This window comes from Peromyscus californicus, unplaced genomic scaffold, assembly GCF_007827085.1.
Source record: "Peromyscus californicus insignis strain IS unplaced genomic scaffold, ASM782708v3 Scaffold_4__1_contigs__length_199733344, whole genome shotgun sequence".
Taxonomy (NCBI): Eukaryota; Metazoa; Chordata; class Mammalia; order Rodentia; family Cricetidae; genus Peromyscus; species Peromyscus californicus.
The window spans coordinates 103,918,811-103,931,530 of record NW_026294562.1 but is presented as its reverse complement, the minus strand read 5'-3'; the positions used below and the strand labels follow the sequence as shown (position 1 = coordinate 103,931,530).

General features: G+C 43.4%; 1 protein-coding gene across 1 annotated transcript in view; it reads right to left on the bottom strand.

The window, feature by feature from the left end:
* Nucleotides 1-12,720, bottom strand: part of Uvrag (UV radiation resistance associated) — a 279,199-nt gene that overhangs the window by 60,503 nt on the left and 205,976 nt on the right. The window contains 1 exon segment of the mRNA XM_052762201.1: nucleotides 2,635-2,713. Coding sequence (XP_052618161.1) covers nucleotides 2,635-2,713 — 79 coding nt within the window.

The window sequence follows — 12,720 nt, the reverse complement described above, 5'->3', positions numbered from 1 at the left end:
GAAGCATTTGGCTGGGCTGACTCGCTCTCAGTGACTGGTCCAGCACACACGCCTCAGACTGCAGAGGCATGCAGAGGGCAAGCAGGTCGGCTGGGCTCTCTGCTCTTCTCATGATACTTTAGGGGTTCTGCTTGAAGGCCTGTGCTGTTAAAACTCGGGCTGGACTGATCCCAAACCCTGAAGTAACAAATATTACCAAGTTCTGTCATTTCCTCCACCAGAAAAGTGGTTTTACTACTACTTCTGGTTGTGATGAAAGGTCCTATTGACTATTCAACTCCTCAACCAAGTTATGGATGCAGTATTAAGTGACTTCACTCCCTTTGCTCTGGCACTTTAACACATGCCAGTGCTTTCATCCACCTCCACTAACGTGGCTTGTAAATCACAGAGGTGGGGCTGCCTTAAGGCAGGACTTGTTCACATCTCTAGAGATGGGGTATAAATGAGACTGACTGAAAAGACGAATTCTTCTTTGACAACATGCATTAGTGTGTACAGATAATCCTTCCAAAGCTACACACATCTTACTTCTGTAAGGCTGGCTTACGAACCATAGTTATTAATAATTTTATTACAAATCGGAACATGGAAAAGTGATGCCAGTAAGGTCAAAACAAAAGAAACTTTCCCAAAGCTTCTTGGGGTCACAAATTTGCTAAAAGTTTCTTTTATGTGCTGAAAAGTGGCTTTCTTGCACAAGATTCCAAATCTGGAAGTATGTTTTGAAAAAAACAGAAAATGACACCAGAGAGCAAGCTACTTGTTTCCTAGGTCTAGAGTAGACAAGCTATTGCCTTCCCCTAAAGAATACAACGTTGAACACACAATTGCTATAGGCAGGCTGCTTCTTAGGCAGATGAGAACATTAGTTGAGCACACTGTGGCCTGGGCTTGGGTAAGAAGTCAGAGGCTACTTGGGAAGTGCTCCTAAGTGATCCATTTGTGAGCCAAAGCAGAATGCTGACTTCCACCGCACATAGGCAGCCTCCTCCGCTGGGCCTTCCGGCTGGGCTACTCTTAGCATCTCTTTACACCACCTTTTCCATTTCTGTTGGGAACATAACATGTGTATGTGCATGCATTCTTGAGTTTGAAGCGGATATATATTTATGAGGATCGGCATACTTATTTATAAGATCCAGGCACTGCAGTCGGGCAGGTTGCATCTGGAAGCTTCCAAATCCAGTGCCTACATGCACAGGGCAAAATACAGCAGCAAAAAGGGCAGGAGAGAAGAACCTCTGAACTCAGACTAGAAATGAGTTCTTCTAAACAGTGCTGCTTTTATAGATAGACAACCGTCACTCTGTCCCCTACGGCTGAGCTCCCCGGACATGCTGCCACAGTCACTCATTTGCTAATTTACTTCATCTTCCTTGGTGTAACAGTAGTCTGGGTGTTTCAAGACTAGACCAGCCTGTCAGTGTATGGTCTTTTCCATGGAATGACACAACTGTGACAGGGGTGTGTGAGGCAGACAGCCTTAACATTAAAGTCCTGCTTCTAAATACTTAGCTGCCCCAAACGGAGGGATAAAAAGAGGGGCTCAAGGGAAGGTGAGTCATGGGCAAAGCCTGTGTGTGTGGCTGCTCACCCTAGCATAAAGTCATGTGAGGGTGAAAGTGGTGTGATCCTGAGCATGCATAGCTTGGGTTAGGAAGCAAGTGTGCAAACTAGAAATATGATCCAATTTCAGAAAAGGATAACGATCTTCATAAAAACCACATTTCAAAAAACCCAACATTAAACTGATGTTGTCCAAGGGGAAGAAAAGCAAAGATAACACAGATGGGAGAATCATTCTAGTCCGATCGGCCTTTAGATTCATGTGGAGAAAGGACAACTGAGGCTCGTAAAAAGCAAAGCATCACAACGCTTATTACTTCTATAAAATCGAAAGGTCCGAGGATCCAGCTGACAATGTCTTTAAGGGACAGCACACCGCGGCTACTCCACCACGTGATAGTGCAATCGGATTGATGTCCAGAGGAAAGACGATCGCCGAAGCAGGCCTTCCTCTGCAGCTAACAAATTCATGGAGCGTCCACCTCTTGAAGTAGCGCCAACTGCACTAAAGAAATGCTGTGGGCTGCTTTCAGGAAAACACAAACTCAGGCATCTGATACCCTTCCTATGGTCCGTGGAAAACACTGTTTAAGGGCGACACTAACTGATGGGATGTTGAAAGAGCCACAAGAATCCAAGATGGGTTGGGAGGAACATGTGCTTGGTCTTTCCCTTTGGGCCCTGGGTAATGAGGTGAGGAGCCCATTATGGACTTGCCAAAAGTACTAAACTTTTACTCTATAAACAATAATGCAAAACGAGTCCCCAGAAGTGGTCTAGGAGAAGAAAGCTATTACCAATCGAGCGGCAGAGCCAAGGGATTGCTCAGACCACACACTCAAGCCCAAGCCTACCAAGAAGAACTCAGAAAAGGACGGCGAGAGTCAGATGGATTCCAGCGAATACCCACTGCTTCTCCGAGTTCATTTTAATGTCACAATAAGACTGTGGCCAACAAAATGCATCGCCATGTAACTGGCTAAGGTGAAGGGCTGGCTGCAGTAGTTAACTATGGAGAGAGGGCTAACAACGGAGTGAGTGAGAGGAAGGAGAAGAGTCACTTACCTGTGCTATGTTCTTGTTCAGAAGGTAGACACCATAATCAAACTGCAGCTTCTCCCCTCCCTTTGGATACAGCGGGAACCTAAGAAAGGTAAACAAAGATGAGAATTCTCAGGAACAGGGTAAACTGACCTCCACATTGTTGTCAAAGGCACAAGTTTTGTAGGTGCAGTACAAGCATCTTGTGATTGATTTAACCAAGGACTTGGCTATGGTCACTGCAGTCTACTAATATCTGTGTCAGAAACAACTGCCATCTTCCCACGGAGAGACTGAACACAAAACAGGGATGCCGACACCAGTGACCCACACCTCCAAAGAGCTGAGTCTCTGCTTCCTGTTACGGGTCAGAATCTTACCATCCTATGACAAAGATCCTCCAAGTATTCTAATACCCTGGCCTTGACATTTCAACTTCTAGAACTAAATGGGAAAGATAAAGGGAAACATCAGACTTAAAAACAATACATAAGGCTGTTTCTCTTAAGCTGTCCAGTCAAAATCAATGCCAAGGATGAGCCAAAATTCATCTAAAATTCATCCCTTTTGCAAGGGCAGCTTTTTGAACTCAATGTCTGCATGGCAATGTATTCCTGCCACCAAACTCAGGGATGACTGGACATTGTGACCTGCCTCACTGAGGCAGCAAGGCACAGGCTTGGGATCTCCTTAAGATGAGGCGGTATTTCAGGGAACATACTTCTCTCGTGAGGTCCCTTTCTTCCCCACGCACAATAGGAAGAAGTCAGTGTACACTCACAGTTGTTTTGTCCCTCCCTTCCTGTCTTTCAAGATCAAGCATAAGTACAATGATCTGAAACAGACTTCTCTACAGAAAGGTCAGTCACCAGAGCTTTGTGCTGTTTTTTCTTAATGGCAGCCAGGCTAACAGTGTGGTTGAATATGCACGATGGCCAAGGTTGCTCGGCATTGTTTTAAATGTTTATTAGTCATTTCCAAATCATCTTTTGAGACTACCTGTTTATTAGCCCATTTTTCTACATTGCTGGTAGGAATGCAAATGCTCTAGCCACTATGGAACTAAGTATAGAGGGTCTCAAAAAACTACATATGAAACTACCATTCTGGGTATCTACCTGACCATGCTAAGTCAGCACACTACAGACGTGCCTCCATTTCCACGTTTACTGCAGAACTACCCACAACGGCCAAGTGATGGGATGCGCCTAGGCATCTGTCAGATGAATGGGTAAAGAAGATGTGGTATACACACAATGGAACTTCATTCGGCCATCAAAAAGGACAATATCACGCTACTTGCCAGAGAATGACTGGGACAGGAAATCACTATATTAAATAAGCCAGGCACAGACAGACAAATGTCACCTTTTTATGGCTATACCAAAACATCTGCCTGTCTGTCCATCTGTCATCCATGATGAATGACATGAAAGAAGGAGACTGAGGGGAGGGAGGGAGGGCACAGGAGGGGAGGGAGGGAGGGCACAGGAGGGGGAGAGGGGGAAGGTATGGGAGGGGGAGGGAGGGAGGGCATGGGAGGGGGAGTGAGTGGGGTCAAAGTTCATGATATATTTGAAAGAAACTAACTGAAACCCAACATGATGTACATTGAACACATATTAATTAAAAAAAAAATCAGCCACAACTTAGAGTCATGAAGCAAATGCCATCTTGCTTGGTTCTGCAATGTGGAATTACTCTCAAGAATAACATAACCATAGTGAAATGAAGAGTGTGGAATAATTACAAACTTGATTGTCCCAACTGCCTGAAGAAAAAAGGCATTCAAAAAAAAAGCCTGGAAGGGATAGTGTTTTCAAGTAAAATAAAGGAGGGAAATACAATTTAAAAGCTTTCTATTAAATTCTCAAGAGCCATGGTTTCATAGTATCCAAAAGGTAAATCTGATGTGCTGTAAAATTATAGGCATTGGGGAGTGAGCAAGGTCGTGAACTGAAAATTTACTAAAGAAAACCAAATGTTTTCGACACCCATCGAGAACACAGGACTTAACATTTGACTGGGACAGTAAAACACGAACTAGGACGTGTGTGTCCCCAGCAGAGGGAATGACAGCGACAGCAAAGGCTTGCGACCAGCGGTATGACGCCAGTTTGGTTGGTCGGTGTCTGCCAGGTGCCTGGGGCCCAGCCGCACTCATGGTCTGGGGTACCGGGAACTCCCGATCTGCGGACACAACCGGGGGAGCTCTTTAGAGGAACCCGCCCACTGTAGGGTTATTCTATAAGCTACCCCACATAGGTAGACTCTCTGAACAGTTCTCCCAACCCAAAGTTATCTCCGCTTTCAAGTTATAAATCCAGAAACTCCATATACCATAAGAGTAAATTGAGATCAGCTCACGCTGAAAACCAAACCTCTACATTTGTGAAAACTGGATCTCACAACATTTGACTTTATTATGACTGCTCTGGGACTTTGTGGAAAGAGCCATAAGGTATGTGTGTAACATTAAAACAAAACCGGAGAGTGATTAGAGCCAAAGGTTGGAACAGGGCAATGCTGAGAACAGACCAGGAGTCAGGACAGAGTTCACGTTTCATTCTCCTTCTACATTCTTAATGGGTCACTTCAAGGTGAACACTTTGTTTATAACTCCCACATTCATCTCCTGTTGCAGAGGCACATGGGTATCTAGACCTCCTCAGCAACCTAGAAAGGTGGAGGTCACTACAAGCGTAAGCCTATCACCATCAGGGCATAAGATAGGAACCAAAGGCTTTATTAAAACCAAAGGCTTTATTTAAAACCAAATGTTTTATTTCAGTTACATTTGCAAGTCATGGACAGCGTAGACAGAACTCAGCCAAAAGGGACTTCTTACGGGAGAGTATTACAGCCAGTGTGGCGGGACATGCCCGTGAACCCCAGTGCCTAGGAGGATTGCAAGTTCAAGGTCGGTCTGGGCTACATACAAGACTTGTCTCAAAAAACCCAACCAGCCAAACAAAAAAAAACAGGAAGGAGAGGACAGCATTAAATAACTGTACGCTAAAACACGTATTTACTATTAATACATTTGATATGAATTATTAATACCACACACAACTAATAGCCAATATTAAGTTATTTTCCAAGTTCTATTAGGATTGCACCTACTGTGAAAATCACAGAAGCAGAAAGCAATGGCCACAGCATGTGTGGGAGAAGTCCACCTGAGGTCAGTACCACTGGCGCCTGGCGGGGGAGGAGGTGGCTTCGGTCCAGGAGCCTGTCTCGTCTCCCATGCCTGCTCTCACCACTTCGAGTGATCAAATCATCCTAATGCAGCCTGTACACTTCCTTCTCCCAGTCACTTCAGTTTGTAACTTTGCACAGACTGTGTGATTATTTGGTTAATTCATGTCTCTCTTAGTACATGGCTCCGCATACTAATATATCTCCCTTAGTACATGGCTAGCTCTCACAGGATAGACACTGGTTCTTTTGTTGTTGATGTTTTTTTTCAGACAACTGACCTAAAACTTACTATGTAGCTCAGGCTGGCCTCAAAATCAAGGCAATCCTCCTGGCTTCAGCCTCCTGAGTATTAAGATATTAAGATTATAGGCATGAGCTATACTGTGACCAGCTTAGAGACAGGTTCGATTCTGTTCTTCTTTTGCTTTTACTAATAGACACTAAACAAATAGTTTTTGAATTAAAGAAAGAGATGATGTGTGCAAATGATTTGGAGCTCATTCTACAGCGCCATTTCAAAATGAGGGCAGATCTGAGACAGGACTTCCAGATGCTAATGTGATCCCGTGGGATTAGCCGCGAGGCTAAACCTGGGAATGACTGGGCAAGTGACAAGCGCCTGACTTGACTTTGCAACAGTGTCACTATTATGGCAAAGAAACCGATGCCTTGGTCACCTGTTTAGTTAGTGGAAGAGACATGACCTCATTGCTCGGTCTTCAGGGATAAATGCAGCATTCTCTCTTGGTCTGTGTCCGTCAGAGGCACACCCAGGATGACGGATCAGGAGAACGTCAGCCAGCTGAGAGCAAGGATGGAAGGAACAGGGGTGCTCATCTCGGAGGACGGGGGTGTCAGCACTTTCACAGACACACAGCAGGGGGTCTGCTCTACATGGCTTTGGGCATCGGGAGTGAAGTGCTCGCTGGCTTGATCTCACCACAGCCACTCAAAACCATGAAAGTCTTGGGTACAGGTGACCAGTTAGAAATGGGGGAACTGGGGGAACATATGAAGGACAGAGGATGGAACGGTGGCCTCCCCAAAAGTAGGTCTAGATCCTAATTCCCAGAACCTGTGAGCATGGCCTTATTTGGAAAAGGGGTCCCAAAATATTTTTTAAAAAATCTCAGGATGAGATCACCTTGATTATCCAGGTGTGCCTTGAACCCAGCAGGCGTGCTTGTAAGGCAATGACCAAAGGGAGATCATGTGGCCTTATAGCCGCAGCCAGGAAATGTCTAGAAGCTTGAAAATGGGAAAGAAAGGTGGGTGGCCCTACTAACACCTTGATTTTGGATTTTAGGCATCCATGAGAGATACATTTCTGTTGTTTTAAGCCATAAAGTTTGTGGTAATTGATGAAAGCCCTAGAAACCACCACGGAAGGAAATTCTGGCTTCCCACCAACAGAATGAGATACAGCCATTTCCCCAGCATCAAGGCTCTGTAATGTGCACGTGTGGATCTAAATGCAGAACCATTTCACTTTCCTTCAAAAACCCAGAAAGCATTTCAAAACTACAATGCCTAAGGCACATCTGGACAGGCATTAGCTAGGGTTGGAATGCAGACTACTACTGAGTGCTGCTAGGAAGGGTCCCTGAAAAGAAACCTGTGTATTTGGTCTGACGTAGAGCCCTTGGCCTCCTGCATTAAGTTCACACATACATAAACACCACCTACAGAGCCAGGCGTGACGGTGGATGTCTCCAATCCCAGGAAACCAGGGCTGCAGCAGCCTTGGGTTCAAGGCAAACCTAGGCTACTTAGAGACCCTTTTTCTTAAAAACAAAACAAAAAACAAACACAGAGACATAATACACAAAGACTATGTGATACTCACCTTAAGAAAATATTTTAAAAGGAAGTGGTATTTTGAAACTTTCATATTTAAAAAAATATTAGAAGCACGTACTTCCCCCTCAACACCAGCAACTTTTCTTCTTTGTAAACAGAACTCCAGATTGGTGACAGTTTCCTGCTCCCGTTCTCAGACTCACATCCAGGCTAGGTTTTTGACACGAGGTGGGAGCTGAGATACCGTGGGAACTGCTTTACTCTTACTATGCATTTAAGATCATCACATCGGTCCACTGTGTTTGTAGAAAGCATGACAACATTTAATATATTCTGAGGACATGACTACCTCAGGAACACACTGTCTCCTGTCTACATTAGCTTTTCATCACAACTTCTCTCCTGGGCTTACAGTGACCTTCAATTTAAGTAAGTCTGACCTTACTCTAGAACTGCCTGGGTGCGGGGGCGTCAGTGCATGCCTGCCTCTAGGGGATTATCTTCATTGTATGGAGGTGGGAAGAACTGCCTACTGTGGGTGGCACCCACCGTTCCCTGGCTGGGCTTGGACTGTGTAAGTGAAGGAGGAGCTTGTGAGACTAGACAGTCTTTTCTGTTATAATCAACTTTTAAGAACCTAACGGACTACCTCAACTCACTCTGACAGGCCAGTGACATGGAGAGTAACTGGCATCTCAGAAAAAAAAAAAAAAAAAAAAAAAGGAAAAAGAAAAGTAACTAAAGTAAAACTGGAGTTTCAGCCTGAGAATATAAAGCTCGCTTTTCAAAAATTAATTTTTATTTTATGTGTATGGATGTTTTTGTCTGCATGTATGTCTGTTACCACATGCATGTCTAGTGTCCACAGAGGCCAGAAGAGGGTGCTGTAGTCCTTGGAAATGGTTGTGAGCTGCCATGTGGGTGCTGGGAATTGAAACTGGGTCCTCTGGAAGAGCAGCAAATACTCTTAACCACTGAGCTATCTCTCCAGCCTCAAAGCTTCCTTTTAAAAAGATATATTTTTCCAAACAAGTCCTCTTAAGCCAACTATAATAATTTCGAGTCAGTTCTGGCATACTTAGGCTAGCCCGTTGCATTGACTCCTGTGGGGAAATTAGGGAGACAGGTGGTGACACTGGGTAGAAGCTAGCAGTCTTGGGTTGGCTTTGCTAAATCTTGAAGCTATATGGACTTCAAATAAACAACAACAATAACTGCTACTACTACTAATAACAATCAAAACATAAAACCAAGACTAACAAATGACACCAAATCCTCTACGGGAACAGACAAGAAAAAACGCCACCAGCACACCTCTATAGAACCTTCCCCCACTATTTAGAAAGGCTGACCAGATGTTAAAACTACATTGAGCCATACTAAATTGGAGATCCACAGATCTATACTGGGTAGCTACAAGCCAAAGGCAAAGTAACAACCTGACAATAACAAAGGATTGCTTACTTTTCCAGGACGAAGCAGAGAGCATGAGGTCTCCTAACTTTGCAGCATGGCTGATGCCTGGCCCGTGACACTGAGGTGAGGCCAGAGAGAGGGTGCAGGGAACAGAGATGGGAATGGTGGGCTGCAGAGGTTCACTTGGACTGGAAAAATACTTCAGCGTGTGTTTCTATGTCATAGGGTCACATTTATTAACCAACTCAAAAACTATTCCTCTAAAAACATTTAAAAATAGTATTTCTACTTCCATTTGCCATCTGTTAGTCTAATTTATTTTCAAGTTTCACTGTTTTAAATTTCTTTTTAGTTGGGTGTGTCTGCGTGCATACGTGCACACTTGTGTGTTTGCACCACAGCCCACATGTGGAGGTCAGAGGACAACTTGGTACAGTCACTTTCCCTCCACTTCTAAGTGTGCTCTGGGGAATGAACCAAGTGGTCAGGCGTGGAGGAAGGCACCTTAGCCCACTGAGCATTTTGCTGGCCCTCAATTCCTTTTTGGTTTAAATTTTTAGTCTGAGGGCCATTTATCATCCTCCAATAAATGACAGTGTTATTTTAAGCTTGCTAATCAATTTAAGGTGGCGGAGAAAGCCATATATATCCACTGCTCTGGGCTAAAGTTAACACGAGGAAGAGTAGGAGTTGAACAAAGGATTCCTCTGACCCTGTTCCCTCTAGTCAAATCAACCTCTCAAAGATCAGCTCTGATTATACACCCACTCTTCTCTTAGACCTATGAAAGACTGTGCACTGTACCTGAAATAAAGTGCACTCTGCACAGCCCAGCCCCTAGGGGCCCAGAACCACTCTATCCAGTGGTTCTTGTGATCACACATATACCATTCTGTGCCCAGCAGGTCCCTATGACTCTGTCCTTCCCTCTGTCCCTTCAACATGCCAAATTTGTTCCCTATCTTGGGAGTTTTGAATTCTTATTTCCTCTGTCTCAGAGTTTTTTCCGCCGTCATTCCAGAGAAGATACTGTCATGCCATTCTGGCCACTGATTAAAGTCACCTTCAGAGAGGCCTTCACATCTAAAAGCATTCTTCAGGAAAATGGACAGAACAGAGCAGTTAGGCTTACTCATCAGCTTTAACACTGCTGACAAAAGCACAGCTGGATGCGATGGCCTTCCAGATGTGACACAACAGGAAGTATCAGTAATGCCAGGAGAACACAATCATGGAAAAATCTTATCCCGGTCCTTCAGGAGGCTTAGGGGAAAATATGTTAAATGATAACAAAAGAATGTAACCAGCAAAATTCAAAATGTGGGGGCTCTAATGGAGAAGCTGTGCATTTAATTTCAACAAGAAAAAAATGGGAGGACAGGAGAGAAACACCAAATGAAAGCAGACTTAAGATGTGGAGCAACTGAAGACATACACTGTAACACACGCTGTAATACAACTGCAGGCATACACACACTGTAACACACTGTAATACACTGTAATACAACTGAAGACATACACTGTAACACACACTGTAATACAACTGCAGGCATACACACACTGTAACACACTGTAATACACTGTAATACAACTGCAGGCATACACACACTGTAACACACTGTAATACAACTGAAGACATACACTGTAACACACGCTGTAATACAACTGCAGGCATACACACACTGTAACACATGCTGTAACACACTGTAATACAACTGAAGACATACACTGTAACACATGCTGTAACACACTGTAATACAACTGCAGGCATACACTGTAATAAACACTGTAATACACTAATACAACTGAAGACATACACTGTAACACATGCTGTAACACACTGTAATACAACTTCAGGCATACACACACTGTAACACACTGTAATGCAACCAAAGGCATACACTAACACACAGTGTGGAGAAAGGCCTATTATAAAGCTAGACACAAGCACACAATGTCAAACTCTAAAGATGATTTTACAACTACAACCAAGCAAACGAGAAACATTTGCACATAAAAGCTGTGTACAGAAATGTGCCCCGCAGCTTTGTTCATAATGTTGAAAAACAGGGAACAGCATTCATCATTAAGAACGTGGATAAACAGGTCTATTCACACAATGAACTACTCTAAAAGGAAATGTACTACCGCTACACACAACAGTGTGAATGAAGCTACAAACATACCAAGTGAAAGAAGCTTACACAAAAAGGTTCAGATTGCAATCTATGGTTGACTAACGGTTGCCTGGAGGACTGTCAAACACAGTGATTTACGGCAGGCAGAGGATGCTTCTGGGCAGATTTAATGTTCTGTATCTGAATAGGAATTGGATTGCACAGATATTTACATCTAAGGATCTCAGAGATGGTTCATTTAATATATATATGCATCTCACAGTATCTAAGCTTTACCTCAAAAAAAAAGTAAAGAAATCCTGGCCCTCTAGTAAACCCCTTGCACGAGGTGGAGCATTGGAGCAAAACCCTGTGGCATCGAAATGAACGCGCTGGCAGGTAAGCAGAGGGATGGATAAGTGCAAAGACTAATAACCGAGTAGATACAGCAAAATATTAACCAGAGGCGTACTGATGTCCCTGTGAAAACTCTTTCAGCTCTTTTGTATATTCGGCCATTTTTGTAAAAAGAAAATTGTAGTATAAAACGTAAATAAAGTAATGAAGTCTTTAGGCAGAGGCAAATGATAAGACAAAAATTTAAATATGACAGAAAATGGATTTCCAAACCTTGGTTTCTACATCTGTCAGTGAGAAACTGAATAAATACCTGTTGACATTGCTTCATAGAAGGAGGAGAGCAAGCCACTCACTGGCCTCCCACCCAGACATTCTGGCCACTCCTTCCTCACCTCCCAGTCATTTGCATGTCATTCTAACTTAGCAGGCTGAGCTGGGGCCAGGTGGTGCTAGAGTACACTGTGGGGAATTCATCTATGCTGGGGTGACACTTTCCAGTGGTGCAGCTGCTTTGGGGTCACCATGCTTCTGTAAGTAACCCTCAAACAGTCTCTGTAAATTAGTCCAATAAATGCATCATTTCCCAAAAAGAAACTGAATATGTACTCCATTGATATACATAAGCGGTAAATACTCTAGTGTCATGACTCATTAGTTTCACGACTCATAAGCATGGGCTATTGCACAAATATAAGAGCAATACAAACTAGAAATTTACAATATGAAAATGGAAATGCTTTTAAAAACAGGAGACATTAGCAACCAAAGGAAATATAAAGACTCCTTTGGTTTTAGACTTGGAGAAATCAAGCACACAATAAAGATCATGGAGGGCTGGAGAGATGGCTCAGAGGTTAAGAGCACTGGCTGTTCTTCCAGAGGCTCTAAGTTTAATTCCCAGCACCCACATGGTGGCTCACAACTGTTGGTAATGAGATCTGGTGCCCTCTTCTGGCCTGCAGGCACACATGCAGGCAGAACACTGTATACATAATAAATAAATAAATCTTTAAAAAAAAAAGTCATGGAACGATTGGAGAAGTATGAACTAATAGTTATTTGATAACACTAAGGACCTTTTTTTTAACATATGATGGTGGCATAACACTGTATTAGAAACTTACCTTTTAGACTAGAGACATGTTGAAATATTTATGAATAAAATGTTATAATAGCCAGGGTTTATTTAGAAATAATTCACTTGGATGGAGAG